We start from the raw sequence: 22,108 nt of genomic DNA on the forward strand, positions 1-22,108 counted from the left end.
ATATTATACCATTTATAATAAATGCATAGCTTTAATTTCATAGAATTTTCCTTAGAATCAATCATGATCTAGTTTAAAATCGGAATTAAATTAAAATTGAAATGGTTTAACTTAGAATTGAAATAGATTGAAATGATCAACATTGATTTTAAATTATAACAAAATTGTATGATTTCAGTTTTATTTAGAATTATATTTTTTTATTTAAAAAATGAAAAATTAACAATTTAATATGATTGAAATTAAAATTAAACCAAATGAGATCAAAATTGAAATAAAATTGAATCAAAACTAATAAAAACCCTACACTTGTGAGTTTGTTCCTCATAAGATTTTATCCAAAATTATCATGTATGATTTGAAATCCTTCTACACCATTGTGTCCATCCTTATTTTTCCTCATCATTATGCTTAAAGGAATATGTGCAAAATTATAAAGTTCAATAAGTCTAAACGCCTGTTCACATATGAAAAATTATAATAATTTTATAAAAAGTAAATTTAGACATTTTCTACTTAATAAAAGTACATATATTTTCTATTTAATAAAAATGTCTTCATTTTCTATGCCTAATTGCGCCTGAAATTTAACTTTAACAATATAAATTTTTTTAATTGTTTTCTCATTAAAATTTCTATTAACTAATCTATCAATATAATTTTAATAGATAGCCAATGAATCAGATCGATGAATCAACTTCTGTTTCTGTTACCATTGGCAGTAAATGGTCATTCATGTTCATACTTTGCTAGTTAATGCTTTTTGATTCAGCTTCAGCTCGCAAGAAGTTCCATCAGTACGCAGTTTGAAACATTGATCACTATGTGAAACTTCGAGACCTACCTTAGAAAATTGTACTGTCATTTTGCGTTTTTCTCTCATAGTTTCAACCTACTTGGAGATAAAAAAAAAAAAAGAGTAATGTATATAAAATATAATAGAATTTCATTGTAATCTTTAAAAAAAAAAAAAAAAAAGTTGATCAAATGATACAAAGTCGACTTATATTTCTTGATGATCGCAGAAGTGAAAAAGCATCCTCTGGTATCTTGTATTTCCTAAAAAAATAATTTTATAGTGGTTTCATACTTTGTAAAAGCTTCCTGAAAAGTTAACAGAAAAAATAAAAGTTAAGCATCTGGGGGCTAAAAGGCAGTGACTTCTCAGTGCTTTTTGCCAGTAAAAATGCTTTCTCCTTTTCATGCTGTAGAAACCAAAAGCTGTCTTTAACTTTGATGAACATAAAAATGAAGAAAAGCAAGATAGAATCCGTATTCAAGCACGACACACCTCCAGTTTCTTCAACTTTGTTTCCTGAGATCTGCTCAACTTGAGGTTTTCCTTTTTTGGACCCCTTCATTATTCTCCTGTGCAACAAAATTTTTGGCATTCAATCCCTTATCCTTAATAAAAGAACAGACTTAAAAAGTCTATATATTAATTCAGTGCATTTACCTGATTCAGGCCTTTCCTTTTATCATTCTACTCTCAAGGGCTTATAAAGAATAGGATTATATGTCTTCTAGTCCTGCAAATAAAAGAGATAATTTTTATTTATAACAATTAATGAAAGATAAAATTTTAAAAAATTTCAAAAAGTTCTTTAAAAACTCCAAATTCTCTAAAAAAATAAATAATAAAGCTATTTAAAAAGAGATTTTAGTAAATATTCAAAAGTTTGGTGGTGCTAATGCTATTGTTGTTTTTGACAAAGAGTAGACTGGAGAGTTGGAGCAAGCTGGAGCAAAGTAGACTGGAGAGTTGGAGCAAGCTGGAGCAGAAGGCTGGACTTAAGCTGGGACAAAGGCTGGATTTAATTGATTTAATGGACTGACAATTAACAAAGAAGAGAAGAAGAAGGACGGGCCTGGTATAAGAAGCCCACCAGCTCAATTCACCATATACTTTCTCAACAGAAGCAACAAGAAGAAGCTAGAAGAATTCCAGCTCATCATTCACGTTTCTTAGCTCCAGCAAATTTTTTGTAGATTACTTTTTTAGATCCTATAAATATGGTAGGGCAAATAGGAAATTAATTTGATTCTAGATTATTCTTTGAGATTGTATATAAAGACATCAATTCATTCAGTTCAAAGCAGTTATCTTCTGCTCAATTTTACAAATTCTATAGCTATTTCTTCATGGTATCAGAGTCTGGTTGATGCCTTCATTTATGCTACTTCTGTTAGAACCTAATTCAAACAGGATTGATTTAGTTTTCATAATATCCTTCAAGATTTTAGAGATAATAGGTTTTAAGGTTGTTGCATTTCAATTTTTAAAAGAATGATCTAATCTTGACTAAGTGTTGAGATTTACATGGGATTTTATTGTATTTAGTTAGACTTTTGCTATATAAATAGCACAATTAATAGTCTTTGGATGTAGAGAATTGTACGGATTGTTTCTTCCTATTCAATAAAAATGTTCTTTAATTTTCTGCATTTATTTTTGTTCTAACAGCGGTATCAGAGCCTCAATGATCTTATGGGCAAATAAGAGAAATCTTTAAACACAAATTTATCATGGGTTATTGGAGAGAAGTGCTCCAAGAAAATTTGAAGTGCATCAATAATGAAGAAATTGGAGAGAAGTGCTCCAAGAAAATCAGAAGCAAAAGTTGGTGAGAAGTGCATCAACAAATGGTGAGAAGTGCACCAAAATTGTCAGTTGGAGAGAAGTGCTCTAACACACAAATTTGTCGACTGGAGAGAAGTGCTCCAAGACTCAAATTGCCAGATGGAGAGAAGTGCTCCATTCAAAAAAAAATTGTTTTAAGTCCATGTTTGAATTAAGGGAGAGAATGTTAGAACCTAATTCAAACATGATTGATTTAGTCTTCATAATATCCTTCAAGATTTTAGAAATAATAGGTTTTAAGGTTGTTGCATTTCAATTTTTAAAATAATGATCTAATCTTGACTAAGTGTTGAGATTTACATGAGATTTTATTGTATTTAGTTAAACTTTTGCTATATAAATAGCACAATTAATAGTCTTTGGATGTAGAGAATTGTACGGATTGTTTCTTCCTATTCAATAAAAATGTTCTTTAATTTTCTGCATTTATTTTTGTTCTAACAACTTCTTCAAAGAACCTATGGTAAGAGATTAAGGAGAGATTTAGAAAGAGCAATGGACCTCTCCTATACCAGCTGAAAAGAGAGATAAGTACTTTAACTCCAGCAAATACATCTGTTTCAGTGTATTTTACTAAGCTCAAAAGATTGTGGGATGAATTGGCATGTCTCAAGCCTCTACCAGTATGTGAGTGTAATGCGGTAAAACAAATGGATGAAATTACCAGTGAGGATAAACTTATCCAATTTTTGATGGGGTTGAATGAAACTTATGACCATGTCAGAAAACAGATCGTTCTCATGGATCCATTACCTGGCTTCAACAAGGCATATTCCATGGTGCTAAAAGTAGAGAAACAGAGAGAGATCCATATTGATACAGCAGAAGAGTTTAACTCAGTAATGGCATTCAAGGGACAATTTCAGAAAGACAAATTTCAGCGCAAGAAAAAGGAGTTTGGGAAGAAAGAAACCAGAACCTGTTATTACTACAATGCAAGTGGTCACACTAGGGACACATGCTTCAAGCTTCATGGCTGTCCAAAATGGTTTACTGAACTAAAACAAAAAAAAGGCAAAGCTAAGGTAAATATGGCAGCTAATGCATATGAGAAGGTACCTGAATGTGAGAGCAAAGCTGAACACAAGAATGAGGCAGCAGGGGTTGACTGGGGAAGTATGATCCAGCTTGAGATTGCCAAGTATATGCAGTACCAAAATCCTACAGCAAATGAGGCAAGCTGCTTTAATTTTACTGGTTATGCAGGTCAGAATCCAACTTACTACTCTTCTAGCCGACATGGTAAGGACTGTGGTATGTGGATAGTGGATTCAGGAGCCTCCATACATGTGTCATGATTTTTCTCTCTTCCAAATCCCCCCAAAGTTGAACAACCACTGTTTTGTTACCCTACCAGATAGAAATACAAAACCAGTAAAATACAAAGGAAACATCAAAATAAACCCACACCTACACCTCTCTCATGTACTGCACACACCAAGCTTCAAATATAATTTGATATCTGTTAGCGCACTTACCAAGCAATCTAACATAAATGTCCATTTCTTCACTAACCATTGCATTTTGCAGGACCCAGTGACTGAGAAAGTAGTAGCAAGAGGAGAATTGCAGGGGAGGTTATACATATTGAAGGGGAATAAGTGTAACCATGCATGAGGTCTATGAAAACAATTGTAATCCTGCTTCTAAAATCAGTTGTACTCAACCCAAATTTCAAATGAATGAAGTTCATCAAACATTTGCCTCATCTAATTCTTATGAACTGTGGAATTACAGACTTGGGCATATATCAAACACCAAATTGTCTCACATCACAGCCATTACACCAAAGCACAAAAGTCATGAAATATGTGAGGTATGCCCACTTACCAAACAACAAAGACTTGGTTTCCAAAAAAGCAAAATTACTACAAACTCTATTTTTGATTTGATTCACATTGATTTATGGGGACCATATCAAGTGCATTCTATTTCAAATTCCAAGTATGTTCTCACCATTGTTGATGATTTCTCAAGGGTCACGTGGACATATTTATTGCATGATAAAATTAGAGTTTACAATGGATTGATTGAGTTTTTCAACATGGTCCAAAACCAGTTTCAAAAACAAATTAAAATAATAAGGTCAGATAATGGTACTGAATTCATCAATCAACAATGCTCCACATTTTTCAAAAATAAGGGGATTTTACATCAAAGGACTTGTCCATATCCTCCACAACAGAATGGAGGGGTGGAAAGAAAACACAAGCATTTGTTGCAAGTGGCAAGGGCCTTAATGTTTGCAGTAAAAATCCCAAAATGTTTTTGAGGAGAAAGTATTTTGACTACAACTTATCTCATAAATAGGATGCCAAGCACTGCTTTAAACTGGAAAACCCCTTATGAAATTTTATTCAACAAAAAACCAGATTATAATCATCTCAAAATTTTCAGCTGTCTATGTTATGCTACTAACATCTGACCACCAAAGCACAAATTTGAAGAAAGGGCTTTCAAATGCATTTTTATTGGTTATGCTTCAGGATTTAAGGAATATAAATTATATGATTTGCATAACAAGAAAATACTCATTTCAAGAGATGTGATTTTCTATGAAAACTGTTTTCCATACACAAGTGGGCATTCTGAGCAAGAAGATACCAGTGTCATTCCATTAGCAATAACAGATATAGAACCAACTTACCTTCCTTTTGATACCACCTTACCACACAATTCAGATGACACATAAGAAACTACTGTCCCGTCACTTGACACAGTAGTCAGTCCATCTTCCCCACCTACTTCAGGCTCAACTCAAACACCAAATAGTCCTTTACCAGTTAGAAGAAGCATAAGGGTGACAACAAGACGTCAATGGTTGAATGACTTTGTGGCACAAGTTGAGAAAGAAAATTTTCCTGCAGTTCCACTTGTTACTGCCTTCTCAGATCCAACAAGTACTTTTTCATCCCCACTTCTCTTATATCTTCCTTCAAAATCATAATATAATCATGATTACATAACATTTATAGCAAATGTATCTACTGTTCATGAACCACACACTTACCATCAAGCTAGGGAGGATAGTAATTGGAATCTTGCTATGAAAATTAAATTGGAGGCTTTAGAGAGAAATAATACCTGGGTCTTCCCAAAGGCAAAAAGGCTTCTAAGTGGGTGTACAGAGTCAAATATAGGCCAGATGGCACTGTAGACAAGTACAAGGCCAGGTTGGTTGCAAAAGGGTATAGTCAATTGGTTGGAATTGATTACCATGACAACTTTTCACCTGTAGCTAAATTGGTCACTGTGAGAATATTTCTAGCCATAGCTACAAAATTTAACTGGCCTATTCATCAATTAGATATTAATAATGCATACTTACATGGCTACTTGGATGATGATGTTTATATGCAGCCTTCGGAAGGTTACACAAAAGCTGGTAAAGGACAAGTATGCAAATTGATTCGCAGCCTCTATGGCTTTAAGCAAGTAGGGAGGTAATGGAATAAAGAGTTAATAGGAAAATTACAAGAATTTGGGTTTCATTAGTCAGCTTTTGATCATTGCCTATTTACAAAAGGGTCTGGCTCCACTTTTATCTCACTAATTGTCTAATGATTTGTTACTTACATGAGCAGATGAAGCTCACATCAAAGAAGTCAAACAATTCTTAGATGAGCAATTCACCATCAAAGACCTAGGATATGCCAGATATTTCCTAGGCCTTGAAATTGCCAGATTAGAGAAAGGGATGTTAATGAATCAAAGGAAATATATCATGGACATAATCAAAGACATGGGATTACAAAATGCAAAATCAAGCCCATACCCTATGCTTAAGGGTTTGAAGTTGGATAATGAAAAAGGGGAGTTATTAAAGGAACTAGACAAGTATAGGAGGCTTGTAAGCAGATTGCTATACCCGGGACTTACTAGGCCAGATCTTTCACACATAACTCAAAAGTTGAGTCAGTTTATGTAGGCTCCATGACAATCGCACTAGGATGCAGCTATCCAAGTTCTCAAATATTTGAAAGGTTGCCCTTCCAAGAGCTTATTCTTCCCACAAGACAATGATTTGAAGCTCCGAGCATTCTGTAATGTAGATTGGGCATCTTGCCCTATGAGCAGAAAATCTATTACTGGCTTTTGCATCTTCTTAGGGCTCTCTTTAGTTTCCTGGAAAGCAAAGAAGCAGAGTACCGTGAGTAGATCCTCAGCTGAAGCTGAGTATAGAAGCATGGCAACAACGATTTGTGAACTAAAATGGATTAGTTACCTGCTCAATAATTTTGGCATACAACTTTCTCTTCCTATCGCCCTTCACTGTGACAACAAGGCAGCAGAGCACATTGCAGCAAACCTAGTCTTCCATGAGAGAACGAAGCACTTTGAAATTGACTGCCATGTAGTCCGCGAGCAACTAAATCAGGGTTTCATTACTACTGTGCATGTACCATCTAGACATCAGCTTGCTGACCTGTTCACGAAACCCCTCACTTCTGTCTTGTTCAACGAGCATCTCTGCAAGATGGGACTCCATGTTGTACACGAGTCTCCATCTTGAGGGGGGACCTGACAGATAGCTGGAGCATAGTAGACTGGAGAGTTGGAGCAAGCTGGAGCAAAAGGCTGGACTTAAGCTGTAACAAAGGCTGGATTTAATTGATTGAATGGACTGACAATTAACTAAGAAGAGAATAAGAATGATAAGCCTGGTATAAGAAGCCCACCAGCTCAATTCACCATATACTTTCTCAACAGAAGCAACAAGAAGAAGCTAAAAGAATTGTAGCTCATCATTCACGTTTCTTAGCTCCAGCAAATTTGTTGTAGATTAGTTTTTTAGATCTTATAAATATGGTAGGGCAAAATAGGAAATTAATTTGATTCTAGATTATTCTTTGAGAGTGTATATAAAGACAATAATTCATTCAATACAAAGCAGTTATTTTCTGCTCAATTTTATAAATTCTATGGCTATTTCTTCAATTTCTCTCTCCAAAGCTTGTGAAATTAGTGATTTTGCATTTTGATATTGGGTTTGGTAAAATTATTTAAAAATTCTAATCAATCAATGATTTTATTTTTGCTTTTCGTCGATAATTTTGAAGTGCTATGAGTTTTATAGAAATTTTACATTTTTATGATTGAGTTTGGTATGTGTGAGAATGGCGTTTGGTTTGAGAGAATTTGTAAGAAAATGGAAAAAAAAAAAGTAGAAAGGAATTAATAGAGAAGAATTTTTAAGAAATTATTTTGGATATTTATTTAATCGGGTTGACATTGAAAAGTAATAAAGAAAATATTATATATAGGATAATAATCCAATAATTTTTTCTAATAAATATATAATTATCTTTATTTTGACTCAAGAACTTGAGATTACAATCAGCAAGTTTTCTTATTCAGGAAATTAACATTCAGTTGCTTATTAGTTAATTCAATCACCACAATCCACAAATTGATAGTTCACAATAAGGTGGCCTTGAGCATAGCCTTTTCCATCGGTGTCTATCTGTCGGAAAACACCTTCGTCCAAGTCCAACCCTCCATTGCTGCACTGATCAACAATTCTCACCGTCACTGTAGCTCCTGTTCCAGTATTGGTCACCTGAACACATCATGCGCAAACAAGAATTTTAGTAAATAAAACTGACAGGATTTTATAGATTAATTAATGAATATTGATGGGTTCCTTTTACGTATATATATGTTTCTTACACTTAAGCACTTGCCACAAGCAGCTTGTCCTTGAGGTCCGACTGGTCCACAGAAGGCCGTCCATCCATACTTCTTGCGCCATTCGAGTGGCTTGCTTGCATCCCATGTTGCGCAGTAAACACTTGCAGCATTCAAGTCCCATCCTTTTTGTTCAGGATTGTAGAAATTATAGGTTGCTCTCACATTGGAAGCACTTTGGGAATTGGCTTTAGCTATGAGAAAGACTAAGAAAGCCATGCACAAGGTTACACTTATCTTCCCCATGGTTTATCTGGTTTTGTTTTTGTGAAGAACACTGGTGCAAGAATGGTTCAATATTTATAGGAAAATTTCGGTTAGAACACGGCATTAATTGAGCTTGTTCGAGCTACTAGAAAAAGAGATTTGGGTTATCTCCACTTGCAAGGATATTGCAGGTCACCATCTTTGACAATTCTAATCTATTATTCAACATTCAAATCCAAAAATTTATAATTTTATAACAGAATTAATTACTCAAAATTTTCAAGCAATACTTAATTATTAATCAAAATTTATAACACATTAACAATTAGATTTTAATCTTAAATTTGTTGAGATTAACTATATAATTTTAATGATTAAATTTATTAACGTCTCTAAAAATTTTCTTTCAAATTTGGGAATAATAATTTTACTAAATTTAATATTTAAAATTAATTTTACCATTAATTATGAAAATAAATTAAATATTGAAGCTAAAAATTTAATTTTTTGTAGCATAAAAATTTAACAAGTATAGATAGAAGATAATTAATTTTATCTATTTTTGTTTTTATATATTCCTTTTTTCCTTGAAAAGGAATTTTTACTCGCATGCCTTTGTCTTGCATTCATGTCTTTTGCTTGAGGCTTGAGCATTATTATTCAGATTAATTTCTTAATGTGGTAACGTATTCAAGAAGCAGAGAAACACATATATCCTCCCCAATTCGTTATACATCCCTTTCATGTCAATTGCTGCGGATTGCTGCCATTGACTCTAGCTAGATTTCACATTTTTCTTACTTCTCTTTCACTGCAAATTATTTTATATAGAATAGTAGCTTCAATTAAGATCTCAATGAAATTATTTTCTTTAAAAAATCAGATCTGATAGTAAATTATTTATTTAATGAATTCAATCGGTTTGATTTATTATAATTTATTAAATAATTTTTAAATATATAAATATATATTAACTTTTTAGATAAAATTAAAAATAGATAAAAGTTTATAATAATTAAAAATATTTTTTTATTTGACTTTGATAAAATTGAAACTCAAAATCTCAAAATTAATTCGCAAAAGCGTATGAAATTTACACTATGTTTATTTCTCGATAAATATTTTCTTGAAAAGTGTTTCTATTTATATTTTTTTTATATTTTGAGCACAAAAAAAAAAGAGTTAAAGAAAAATATTTTTCTAATTAAATGAAAACTAGGTTATTTTTAAGAAAAATGACTTTCAATTTTTAATAGAGAAAGTCATTTTATTCTTTATTTTGTCAATCTTATTAAAATATGAAAATAATTATACATATATGATATAAATACAGATTATTAGTTCAATATTACAATTAAAAAATAAAAAAATATTTTCATAAAATATATTTTTTTATAAAATATTTTTTATAAAAAATATTTTTCATATACAAGTTATTTTCATGAACAAACCAAACACTAAGCAACTGTTGGAATGACCTATATTAGACTCTAGTTGGTATTTTTAATAAATGCAAATAAAGGCCCTATGTTTATGCTAAATATGCAATTGAGCCCTTCATATTTTATTTTGTTGAATTGAATAAATATCTTTTATTTTATATATGTACAATGAACCCTTTGAGCAATAAAATAATATAAAAATTAATTATTAGCTAAAAATAATTATTTCAATTTTGATAAAATGTTATGAATTTTCAGAATTTAGAAAATTGAAGGCTGTTTGGTTGCAATGAAAAGGGTTCGTCTACGTATTCTTCTTCAGCATCTAGAGTGCAGGCGTTAGGCTTGCCCCATCAAGAAGACGTTGCTGCTGCTGTGTTGTTTTTACTTGTTAGTGCTACTCTGCTACTGATGTTAATTTCTCCTTCCAAAGCTTGTGAAATTAGTGGTTTTGCATTTTGATATTGGGTTTGGTGAAATTATTTTAAAAATTCTAATTAATCAATGGCCCTATGTTTGCTTTTCGTCTATAATTTTGTAGTGTTACGAGTTGTGTAGAAATTTTATGTTGTTATGAGTTTGGTATGTATGAGAATTGTGTTTGGTTTGCGAGAATTTCTCAGAAAATGAAAAAAAAAAAAAAAAAGAGAGGAATTAAAGAGAAGAATATAGAAAATTTAGTGGGAGAGAAAATAGGTTTTTTTCAAATTTTTTATAAATTAATTAAAAATATAAAAAAATTATAAAAGTAACCAAAATGTTTAAAATAATAAAATAGTCGTATTTTTATCTAATCAGTAATTCTTATATTGTTTTATTTCTTGAAGGGTTCAATTGAATATAAAATCAATGGCAGATGTATGAATGTAAATAAGGGTCAATTAATCTTTATTCTTTTTGAAATTATTTTTATCTAAATATAAGTATTATTATAAATTAATCCATCTTACAATTTTTATTACTTTTTAGTAGGGGTGAGTATTTGGTTCAAACCGACCCGAACCAAATCAAACCAAATTAAATTATAAAAAGTGAATTATATATTTTAGAAATCGAATCGAACCTAAATGGATGGAAAAACCAAATCGAACCAAATCACTCTATTTAGATTCAGTTCGATTCAAATAGATCGGTTTTGATTTTTGATTAATTTTTTAATTTAGACTTGATTTTCAAGTTATTTGGTCTAATTTTGATTTTGATTTGAACCTAAAAATCATTAATCAATAAAATTAAACAATTTACATAAAAAAATTAAATATAATTCATAAATTTTCCATAAAATAAATCAATTCAAAAATCAATTCGATTCGATTTGATTAGATTTGAATATTTAAAATTACTATTCTGTTCGGTTTAACCGATTTTTTTCTTTTAAAATTGAATCGAACCGAAATAATTGAAATTTTTATAATATAAAATCGAGCCGAACTGATTAAATTTTAAAACCGAACTGATTGAACTAAATTAATTCAATTCGATTTCATTTTTTGATTTGAACCGAAATCTACTTATCCCTACTTTTTAGCTATTAAGTCTCATTAAATACAATTATGATAATATATTTTATTATATTTTTTTTAATATTGACCCCAGAAAAACTATTTTTTTAATCTGCTACTATATAAAATAAAAACTTTGTACTCAATTGAACAAAATAAAACATAAAAAGGCTCAATTTCACATTTCTCAAAATCAATAAACATGTTCATTTTTCAGTCCAGCCAAAGCAATTTGGGAATTGAATTCAAATAAATTTTCTATTTTATTATTATTATTTTTTTATCAATCAATCTTATACAAGAGAAATTCTAACTTTCCAAGCCAAACTCACTTTGCATATTGATTGAATAAAATCTATCACAATTCACAAGTTATTACAGTAGCCAATTAATAAAGCATTAATTGGCCTTGTTGCTTATTATTGCTTGAGAAGCTTAATTATTACAATTGACTTACCCATTGTTATTAATTAATGTACTGATGATCCATAATGGAGAATAGAGGGTTGAAGGAATCTCCACAATTAACAAATTCGTAGTTCACTGTAAGATGACCTTGTTCATATCCCTTCCCATCTGTGTCCAATTTACGGAAGACATTCACGTCTAAATCTAGTCCTCCATTACTACACTGATCCACAATCCTCACTGTCGTTTTAGCTCCAGTCCTTGTATTTGTCACCTACATATATAATTAACATTCATCTTAATCTCGAAATTAAGGTTAATTAATATAATTAATTAGGAGAGTTTATGATTTTCTTACCCTTAAGCACTTTCCACAGGAGGCCTGTCCGTGTGGTCCAACAGGACCACAGAATGCAGTCCAGCCATACTTGCTCCGCCATGAGTATGGCTTGTTAGCATCCCATGTAGAGCAATATGCACTTACAGCATTCAAATCCCATCCATGTTGCTGCGGATTGTACAAATGGTACGTCGCACGAACGTTGGAAGCACTTCCACCACCGCCACCGCCACCGCCACCGCCACCGCCACCTCCACCACCGCCGCCGCCTTTGCAATTGCTCTGGCAGTTTTTGGAGGGTGAACAATAGTCATCACTACTGCCACACCACCCATACTGGCTACAACATAGGTTATTAGGACAGAGCTTGCCACCTGCTTGCCTACCACATTGCTCAGCAATTGCACCACCTATTAAACATAATAAAACAACCACACATATATTCATAACTCTTCCCATTTCTTTCCTATTCTTGATTTTTCGGTATGCAAATGAAATGATGATGAGCTATGCTCACTTGGCGTTATTTATAGCCGAGAGACGTATAGCTAAGGTGGGTTGATCACCTAATACCATAATACCCTGAAGGATTAAAGAAGATTAGGACAAGAAAAAGGTAGAAATGGACTGAATGGTGGTGAAATTCGGAGCGTTGATGAGATTGGAAAATTGATCATGTGGTGGCTGGTTAGGGTGGAAATATTCAAAGGGATGATGTGAGGCGGCTAAGCGGGTGTGCTTTGGGTTGAGTCGTTGTTCGAAGATGAGCACGACACATATGAGAGGTGGCTTCCACTCCATCCCTAATAAAGAGGATAAGGCCAAATTTTATTTATTTTTCACACTTTCATTTATTTTTCTCAATTCTATTATTTTAGACATGAATTTCCTTAGCCATTAAGCATTCAAACATTCAAGTAAAGGTTAACCAGATTTACTTTTATCTTGTTATCAAGTTCTAAATTTTATAATATTAAATCATAACAATATATTTTCTCATTTATAAAATATAAACGTTTTTAATGAATTGAGAATTATTTGACTAAAAATTAAAAAAAAAATACGGTCAAATTTGAGCCAAAATGGGTCAATAGCTGCCATTTTAGAGTAGAAATGACTGTTCAATTATTAGGATATGTTTGGATGAGTATTTTGGTGTTGGTTCCGATGGCTTGTGCCTTGTGATAGTGTAGCACATCAATGGTCCATGTCCATATAGTTGAATTAGCATCTATTTACGAATATTTTTAAATTATTTATTTTAAATATATTAAATCTATAAAAAAAATACAGCTTTGATAGTTACTTAAAAACAAAAATTTAATTTTACTGTATGAAGATTAACAAAAAAATATTTTAATTGCAAATAAAAAACTTATTCAATATAAAATTAATTAAAAGAGGAAAATATCACATAAAATCCTTTTTTTGGGCGCTATTATCATTTATAAATGAAATTTTATTTTCTTATTTCATTCTTATTTTTCATCATTGCTCTGATTTATTATTCTCTCATATAATATGAATTGCTCTCTAACTTAAGATTCAGAGTGACAGCTACCAAACTATCAATTATTTTTTCATCTTTCTTTTCACTTGTGAGCTATTTGACAATTACCAATAAGTATTTTCATCGATTATTGCTTCCTTTTTCATTCTTTTTACATTTTTTTATATTTATTTTATATTTTTTTAATAATTTTCAAATCTGTAATATTTTGTAACATATTTATATTTATTCTCAGATTGTTTGAATTTTATCTTCTCCTTTCGTGGGATTTATTAACGTTGAGGATTTAGTATTTGCTATACTATAAGGATATATTTTTGATTTTTTTAATATGTAGTTATTAGGTGTTTTAGTTTGTTATTTGGATATAAGTCCAATAATAGAAAATATGAATTTTTTTATAAAAATATTAAAATTTAATAATTTTGAAATTGAATACAAATGCCGTATAAGGTAAATTATCACCAAATAAGTATTTTCCGTTAAATTACCAATTCAAATGGGCTGTTAACTAGATTAAGTTCTTAAAATCAAAATAATTATTATAATATTTTATACATATAATTTATTTTTAATTTTTTTTATATAAAATTATAATAATACGAAATTATGTACTTCATATTTATATTATATTTTTATTTTTTAAATAAAAAATTAATTAGTCGCTAAAAGAAGGGAGGATTATACTCGTGATGTTACTGGTTTCAAGAATCTTTGAAGATAAAGAAATCTTACAAATCCCTAGTATTATACCATAGAGATTAAGAAGAGAAATTGTGGATCTTTTTAAAGAGGAGAAGACAATTGCATAAATCCCCAGCATTATGTTGGAAATCTTATAACACACATGCATGAGCCCAAACAATTCCTGCATTTCTCACCTAAAACATCAATTAATCATTAAATTTTTTTCAATGACAAAAATAAATAAACTCAATTAATAAACAAATCATTTACAAAAGACAGCTACAGAAAGGGGGAAAAAAAGATATTTAATGGTCTGAAGCAACCTGTAATGGATCTGGTGTGTTGCCAGGACAGGACAACATTAAATTAACATAGTCTATGAAGAGGATGTGACCCCCCCCCCCCCCCAACAGCAACCACATGGGTCTGGTCCACTTTATCACTGTGTTGATGGACCTTATTCATTTACCATCTCAACCAATCACATAATTTTTTTAATTTTTCGAAATATAAATTTTCAAATTACAAAATGAACAAAAACACTCATCACAACTTTGATTAAATATATAGAAGGTATCGGTGGTTACTAAGCAACCCATTTGACAATATTAAAAAAGAAAGAAGAGCAAGGTTGCATATGATCATATATATATATATATATATATATATATATATATATATAAACATCTCCTATATATTATTACTTGATATTCCTAATAAATCTCCGAATATGTTCCTCGTATATTCATATACGTCATGAGAAAATAAAAATAAAGGAAAAAACACAATGGACACAGACATCCAAACTCCTTGCTTAATTCCCCTTGAGCCGGTCTGCTTTTTCCGTTTGATCACAGTTTCATTCAATGGATTCCATTTCTCGAATCAACAGCAAAACTCCTCTTCAGCTCCTGTTCTTGCACTTCTCCACAGCTCTTGGAGCTGTAAAAATCGATTAATTGAACTCATATTAGCATATTGTTATACAAGCTATGTATTACTACTGATGAAAATTTGATCTGTGGATGATGCTAACCAAGTCCTATTGCCTCAGACCCCTTCATTATCGTTAATCGTTTGCATGAATCGACAAACATTCTGTGAAGAGAAGGAAAGAAAATTAGTGGTTTAATCAAATGTTTTCAGAACTAATCCAACATGTAAGATTTGAAAAAGAACTTACTCCCATGGTACATCTCCTACAAGCATCCAATCTCCGTCTTTGTCTTCATAAGTTGGAACATACTCAGAAGAACCATTCAACAGGTCTATCAATTTGCTCTCGTTCATGAAATCCTTCATTCCTTGAGATCCACAGTTTCCTTCAAAAACATTCAATTCATAATTAATAAGATTGGTTAAATTTTAAATACAAATTTTATAGTCAAATAAGTAAAATTATATATTTTATTACCAATGGTAAAGGAGCTGAACATTTTGCCTAAGGCATCAGAGAGTTCTTGGTAGCTCTTGTATAATTTCATTCATTCATATTACAAGAGTTGCTGAAGGAGTGCATAATCAACACTTGATCTTGAATTCCTTCCACTGGTCCCACCAATAAATGAAATTTTAACTCAAAAATATTACAACCTTTATGATACATGAAATTTTAACTCAAAAATATTACAACCTTTATGATACATGCTACTAAAATTAAATTAATTAATTTACTACCCAAGGAAACATAAAAGAAATAAATCCAATCACATTGGTCTTTTATTGTCCATGATCATCCATCATGCATATCACCATTTAACAATTAAATAAAACATATACACTAAAATTAAATTGAATATCTCATATTCAACTTAAAAATCCAGATTTGAATCTCATTCAAATAAATTTAAAAATTCAGATTTGAATCACATTCAAACAAATTTAAAAATTCATATTTAAATCACATTAAAACAAATTTAATTGTGTGATTATAATTCTAATTAAATAATTTAATTAGACATAGGCATAATTATGGACATCAAGCATACAACAATTGCACAATTGAAGACCAATACCATGCGCACCATGGTAGTGCTCAAACCATGCGCACCATAGTGCCCAACCAAGCATGCCGCCACCTATTCTTTGCAACCAGCAATGAATCAATCAACTTTTGATCAAATCACACAATTAAATCAGATATTAAACAATCTAAATGGCAAATATAGTGGCTCTGATACCAATTGAAGGAGCGGAAGCGTGAAAATTATCATATTAGAATATTGAATTCAAAAATTTTCTTCTAGGGTCTCATGCATCATGCAAGATTTAATTTTTTACCTATTGATTTCAATATTCACTTGCATATTAAAACTCTTTTAAGATGTATTTGGATCTATGTTTGTCATTTAAGATTTTAGAATTAACATATTAATTCATTAGAAACCTAGATTAAATCAAGAACATGTGCACTAACCTTTTGATGCATTGTAGTTGTGTTTGGTACCTTTTTGAAGCACCTAGGACCCCAGATGTTGTCCTTCTAGCTTGTCCACGCTAAGATCACCAATGGCAGCCCCTTGAATAGCTTCTAAAGCCTTGCCAACCAATTAGAAAATAGGGATTTGCCTTTAGAGAGGTTGTAGATGTATACAGAACACTAGAAACGATTTCTAGCAATTTTGATTCAAGAGAATATTGGCAATTCTCTTTGAATTGATGAGAGATGAAGAAGAAGAGAGCAAGAGAGGCTCAAAGGTGGCGGCACATACGAGAGAATAGCATATTGTTTTTTTATTCTTTCATAACATCACATTATATAATTAGGTCATCACTTAAAACCCTTGCCACAAGTCATCTTCTGATTGGCTAGAATTTTAATTGGCTTAATCACATTAAGCCAAGTGTCAAAGCTAGGTTTAATCTTGACTTTGATCATCTTACATGATTGGAAGACAAATGGCAAGCTTATATGGTGCCATGTGTCACCATCTCATGGTGCCACATGTCACCCTGTGAAATGACCAAATTACCCTTGTGTTTCAATTTTGAGTTCTCAACCCAAAATAATTATCTCTCCTCTTCTAATCAATTTATATCAAATATAAATTAATTAATTAATCTCTATTAATTAATTTCTTATGATTAAATTCATATTTAAAAAATTCATATTTAAATACTTTAAATATAAATTTAACTTATACTATACATCCAATAGCCTAAATTTGGTTTCAAGCCATGCTAGGGACTTTACAATCTAATTGCAAACCAAATCTATTTAATTAATCAATTAAACTTTTTAACTAATTAATTAAATCACATTTAACTTGGTGATTACTTGTGTATGTGTGTGACTCATTAGGCTCATCACTAATTGGCAATGAGATATGATATTAACTCTTAATATCATCAGAACTCTTTCTTACCATAAATGATTTCTCTAAATCATTTTATGCACCTCATAGACCATAGTTAACACCTAGCATGCCATGGCCACCCAATTAGTAATAAGGAATACCTTAAATGAACCTTTTATCATATGTTACCATGCACTAGAATATCTCTCTTACAAAATCCCAATTCGAGCTGGAGTAATGGTTTATGTCAAACCACATTTGCTATGAATATTATGTTCTCTCTTAATTCTAATTTTTTACTAAAAAGATTTTCACATCAGAAACTCTTTTCTGATTAAATCTATCTGTCCTGGCCAGAAACTTGAAACATCAAGAATGATTAAATGAACATAGGATTTTATCCCTATTTACTTAGGGTAACAGATTCCATCTTGATCAACACCTACCTCCATATATAACTAGTAGGAGCCAACACATGCCCATATACCCATGCACAGTACAAGTATGAAAGCAGTATCAAACTCAAACCACCTATATACAAGATAACTGTGCTATCTCAGGTCTAAAGATTATATGCACTGATATGATTTATGACAATGCATTGACAAGAGTAAACTCCATGTGCTTGTCATAAATGTCACTGGTTCGGCCTACTTATCATGCATAAATGCCTATCATGTTTGTTATATGGCATGAGGCTCACCATTCCATCTTATTTACATCTCATATAAATAACTTGGGAACAAACATGATTACAATATTTCTGGATAAGTGATACGGTGTTGTGTGTCCGCAAGTGCACGGGTCACAGTAGTATAGTTTTAAAAAAATGATATCGATCCTACAGGGAATTGTGCTTAAATTGGAAATAAAAGTATAAGCTAATTAGAATGACAAAAATTAAAAGATATTAAAAATAAAATCTAAAAATTAAAATTAAGACAAAAATTAAAGATGTAAAATGAAATTTGGAATTAAAATTGGTATTTAAGGAATTAATGCTAAATCAAACAATTAACTAAAATTAATTAAACTAGATTACCAAAAATTAATGTGGAATTTCTATTTATGAAATTTGAGAGGAATTAAATCTAAATTCAATAAAAATAAAAATAAAGTGATTCTAGAGATTGGATTTAAATTGGATTTAAATTTAAATTGGATTTAAATTGAAATTGCTATTTATGAGATTTGGAGGATTTAAATCTAAATGCAATGAAAATTAAATTGATTCTAGAGATTGGATTTTCAATATTGTTTGCATGTGGTTTATCCTTAATTTAGCCAATCACATGAGAATTGCAATTTTGAGGGAAATCAATTCTTAAATTTTTGAAACCTTTTTCAAGCATCTCAAAATTGGTTTTCATTAAATCAAACCCTGTTTTCACGGTATTTTAAATCTAACAAAAACCCAACTAATGCATAAAATTGATTTTTGGAAAATTCCCCTTAATCTTCTTAGCTTTTTTGTAACACCAAGAAAATAAAGTTTATTGCAAGATTATCCATCCCCAATATTCACTTTTCAGTCCATCTATTAAGGATTAAAACTTAACTTAATGAGGGCCCATTCATCAAGCAAGGCAATAAGCACACAAGCAATAAATCAAAATATAACAAATCCCATTTAAATGGCTAAATCAGTTCAAAACCACAATACAAATCAATATTTACAAACCCATCTCTAGAATCTCAATCAACTACTCACAAATCATTGTTTAAAGACAAACCCAAATGAAGAAATGAAGAAATAATGGAAATGTAAGCTAAAAGGGGTAGAAAAACCCAGCAAATTTGCAGTGGTCTGCTTTGCACAAAAGTCTGAAAACGTGATCTGCATTCTTTGGAAAAAGAAATGCAGAAAGTGCTCCCTTCTCTCTTTCTAACTTTTCCGAAAATGACTCCCTTGCTCTCTATATGGAAAGAAAGTGATAAAGGGCACTTTATATAGGCGAGGGGACTGTTCTAGAATGGGTAAAAGGGGGAAGGATCCAGAGAAAGTGAGGTAAAAAAGCTGGAGTAACGGAAATGCCACGTCAATTATTTTCCAGTAAAAACGACATAAGCCGAGTCAGTTGTGTCGCGGGTTGTGTCGCTCTAGGCGTGAATATCTGACGATTGACACAACCTGCGACATAAGCTAATTCGGTTGTGCTGCAGGTTGTGTCGCTCTCGGCCATTTTTTTTACTCAACTTCAAAATTTTTGCAATTCGACTTTAATCTCCTCCAAATGGCTACTCTGATCAAAATACATCAAATTTCTCCAGATTTAACCTACAAAACAAATAAATTCCAAAAATTAAACTAAGAAATGTGAAAATTGTAAAATTGACTAAATATATACTAATATCTAAAATAATAACTATGAATAAGGGTAAATTATGTGCAAAAATTACTCCTAAATGATGATATTTAATGCATGCATCAAATTCCCCCATACTCAGACTCTTGCTTGTCCTCAAGCAAAATTTCATTAAAACTCATTTGGAAGGGAATAGAATCAGTCTTTGAAAACACAAAATTCACTAATCCAAACCACCAACTTACCTCTAGCCACTAACATTCCAAATTCCCACCAGCAAAAGCACAAAGAATGAAGCAAGCACTCTCAACAATTACAGAATAGCTAAGAATTAACCAATCAACCCAAGCAACAAATACTAATCAGCTACAAGAGTCAATTATGCCAAAACAAACCTAAATGAAATAGATAGCCAATGTGTCTCAAATAGATGGTGAGTAATGTATGGAAGATTATATTGCCAAACCCATATGCAAGCATAAAAGATCTAACTCCACTAATGTAACAAGCATTTTTCAAAGAATCATTAGGTCTTTTTTAAGGGTTGTAATGGGGTCAAATAGGGTAAAATTGTGGTTAACAAAGAAAGGGAATAAGGTAAACAAAATATGAGAATAATATTAATCATGAAACTCATAGTGCATTTTTTTTTTTTTTAAATCAGGAGGAAAGAAATTCACGATGAATCTCAAGTGCTATCACAATGATTATACAAAGGGACTATTTTTTTATGCTTATTTTATTTTATTTTTATTTTGTATGTGTCCCTATTTCATGTCACACCCAAAATTACCTTTGGGATATTTTGGTGACCTTTTCAACTTTTCACGATTATTTTAGCACTTTTCAAGATGTTTCAATCCTCCGAGATTTTTTTATTTTATTTTTATTTTTATTTTTATATTATCATTTTTTTTATGCACTTAATTGCTAAAATACTATTCTCATAGATAGGTGGTAGTGTTTAGGTTTAATGGCTCGGTAAATGATTTGGGTTCCAAAGAAGTTAGGGATTTAAGGTTCAAGGGGGTTTGCAAGGGTTAAAATGAAATTAAGGTAGGTTAAGGCTAAATGTGAGGTTTAAAATATGAAGAAATGCCTAAGTCATATTCTTATCAAATGCAAGTTAAAAATTTCGCTTTGAAAGATCTAAGATGCTTGTTCTAGGAATGGTGAGTCGACAATGATCATTTTCTTTCTTAAAGGCTTATCCAGACACTCAAAACTCAAAATAACTAATCAGAATCTGTATACCTAGATGAATGTATTAATTTTCAGCTATTAAGTAAGAGAAAGAATAATGCTTAAGACTTTGTACCCAGCTGGAACTTTCATTCCACTAACCATCTAAAGGCAAGTTGGATTGCTTGAATAAGTGGCTTATGGAATTCAAAGACTGGTTTAAAAATCCAAAAAATTTTAAATGAATGAATGAAATGCATGAGTGTAAATGTATAGTCAACCTATATGCAACTAAGTATGCATAACTAAGTATATGAAGCTATATGCAAGTGTATGTATGTGAATATGTACAAGTATGAAATAATGAATGAGTCGCTATATGCAAATGAAAAAGGAAAAAGTAGTTTTTTTTTTTTTTTTTTTTTTTTGCAAAAAATTTACCCTCTCCCCCATACTCAGAATGAACATTGTCCTCAATGTTAAAAATGTGCAGAAAATGGGTAGCTGATATGTGCATAAAGAATTATTACCATGTTACATAAGCGAGAGCACAACTTGTGTTGATAGTGACACAAGCTGAGATGAGAATTGTTACCTCATTGAAGTGCAGCCAATTTAATTAGATAAAATTTGGACAGCTGCTGCACTCATTGCAAAAGAAACAGTGCAATGGAATCCATTAATTAAATCGATTAATCTCAAAAATTTGGAATAGGGAAGTTAAGTGCAGAGAATATAATTATCAAATGGAAATTCCAAAGGAGCATATCAAAGCAAGTGAGTAATGTACTAAAAATGTACGTTATGAGGAACTAAAAAAAACTGAATAAGTAAATGGTTTAAAATAAAAACAACACAAGCAAAATATTAATTAAACAAGTTCAAAATACTAATTAACG

The 22,108-nt window shown here is 31.1% G+C and overlaps 3 protein-coding genes and 1 long non-coding RNA gene across 4 annotated transcripts in view; all 4 read right to left on the reverse strand.

Annotated features, from left to right (window-relative positions):
* Nucleotides 1-466: 466 nt before the first annotated feature.
* The window catches only part of LOC110658836 (uncharacterized), a 79,667-nt gene continuing 58,025 nt past the window's right edge, over nucleotides 467-22,108 (reverse strand). Inside the window, exons 4-5 of the long non-coding RNA XR_009148778.1 lie at nucleotides 1,292-1,368; nucleotides 467-1,205 (exon numbers count right to left, since the gene is read on the reverse strand). This is a non-coding gene — a long non-coding RNA (uncharacterized LOC110658836). The remainder of the gene's footprint in view (nucleotides 1,206-1,291; nucleotides 1,369-22,108) is intronic.
* Nucleotides 7,882-8,612, reverse strand: LOC110643021 (pathogenesis-related protein PR-4). The gene is made up of 2 exons (XM_021795239.2): nucleotides 8,312-8,612; nucleotides 7,882-8,201 (listed from the first exon to the last, which is right to left on the reverse strand). Exons 1-2 carry the CDS (start codon nucleotides 8,573-8,575, stop codon nucleotides 8,031-8,033), a joined length of 435 nt encoding a protein of 144 aa, XP_021650931.2. The 5' UTR covers nucleotides 8,576-8,612; the 3' UTR covers nucleotides 7,882-8,030.
* On the reverse strand, nucleotides 11,720-13,020 carry LOC110643017 (pro-hevein-like). The gene is made up of 2 exons (XM_058146718.1): nucleotides 12,247-13,020; nucleotides 11,720-12,162 (listed from the first exon to the last, which is right to left on the reverse strand). Exons 1-2 carry the CDS (start codon nucleotides 12,685-12,687, stop codon nucleotides 11,947-11,949), a joined length of 657 nt encoding a protein of 218 aa, XP_058002701.1. The 5' UTR covers nucleotides 12,688-13,020; the 3' UTR covers nucleotides 11,720-11,946.
* LOC131179879 (auxin-responsive protein IAA16-like) lies at nucleotides 15,098-15,909 on the reverse strand. The gene is made up of 4 exons (XM_058146721.1): nucleotides 15,840-15,909; nucleotides 15,609-15,747; nucleotides 15,462-15,523; nucleotides 15,098-15,367 (listed from the first exon to the last, which is right to left on the reverse strand). The coding sequence occupies exons 1-4, from the start codon at nucleotides 15,907-15,909 to the stop codon at nucleotides 15,330-15,332; spliced, it is 309 nt and encodes a 102-aa protein (XP_058002704.1). The 3' UTR covers nucleotides 15,098-15,329.

This window comes from Hevea brasiliensis, chromosome 5, assembly GCF_030052815.1.
Source record: "Hevea brasiliensis isolate MT/VB/25A 57/8 chromosome 5, ASM3005281v1, whole genome shotgun sequence".
NCBI classification, from domain to species: Eukaryota; Viridiplantae; Streptophyta; class Magnoliopsida; order Malpighiales; family Euphorbiaceae; genus Hevea; species Hevea brasiliensis.

Excerpts from the sequence above, each read along its gene's own strand:
- LOC110643021 (XM_021795239.2), bottom strand. The coding sequence starts at position 8,575 with ATGGGGAAGATAAGTGTAACCTTGTGCATGGCTTTCTTAGTCTTTCTC. Across the intron at positions 8,202-8,311 it reads CTTGTGGCAAGTGCTTAAGT|GTGACCAATACTGGAACAGG; the intron begins GTAAGAAACATA and ends TGATGTGTTCAG.
- LOC131179879 (XM_058146721.1), bottom strand. The coding sequence starts at position 15,909 with ATGAAATTATACAAGAGCTACCAAGAACTCTCTGATGCCTTAGGCAAA. Across the intron at positions 15,748-15,839 it reads GTTCAGCTCCTTTACCATTG|GAAACTGTGGATCTCAAGGA; the intron begins GTAATAAAATAT and ends ATGTTTTTGAAG. Across the intron at positions 15,368-15,461 it reads GTCTGAGGCAATAGGACTTG|CTCCAAGAGCTGTGGAGAAG; the intron begins GTTAGCATCATC and ends CGATTTTTACAG.
- LOC110643017 (XM_058146718.1), bottom strand. The coding sequence starts at position 12,687 with ATGGGAAGAGTTATGAATATATGTGTGGTTGTTTTATTATGTTTAATA. Across the intron at positions 12,163-12,246 it reads CCTGTGGAAAGTGCTTAAGG|GTGACAAATACAAGGACTGG; the intron begins GTAAGAAAATCA and ends TTATATATGTAG.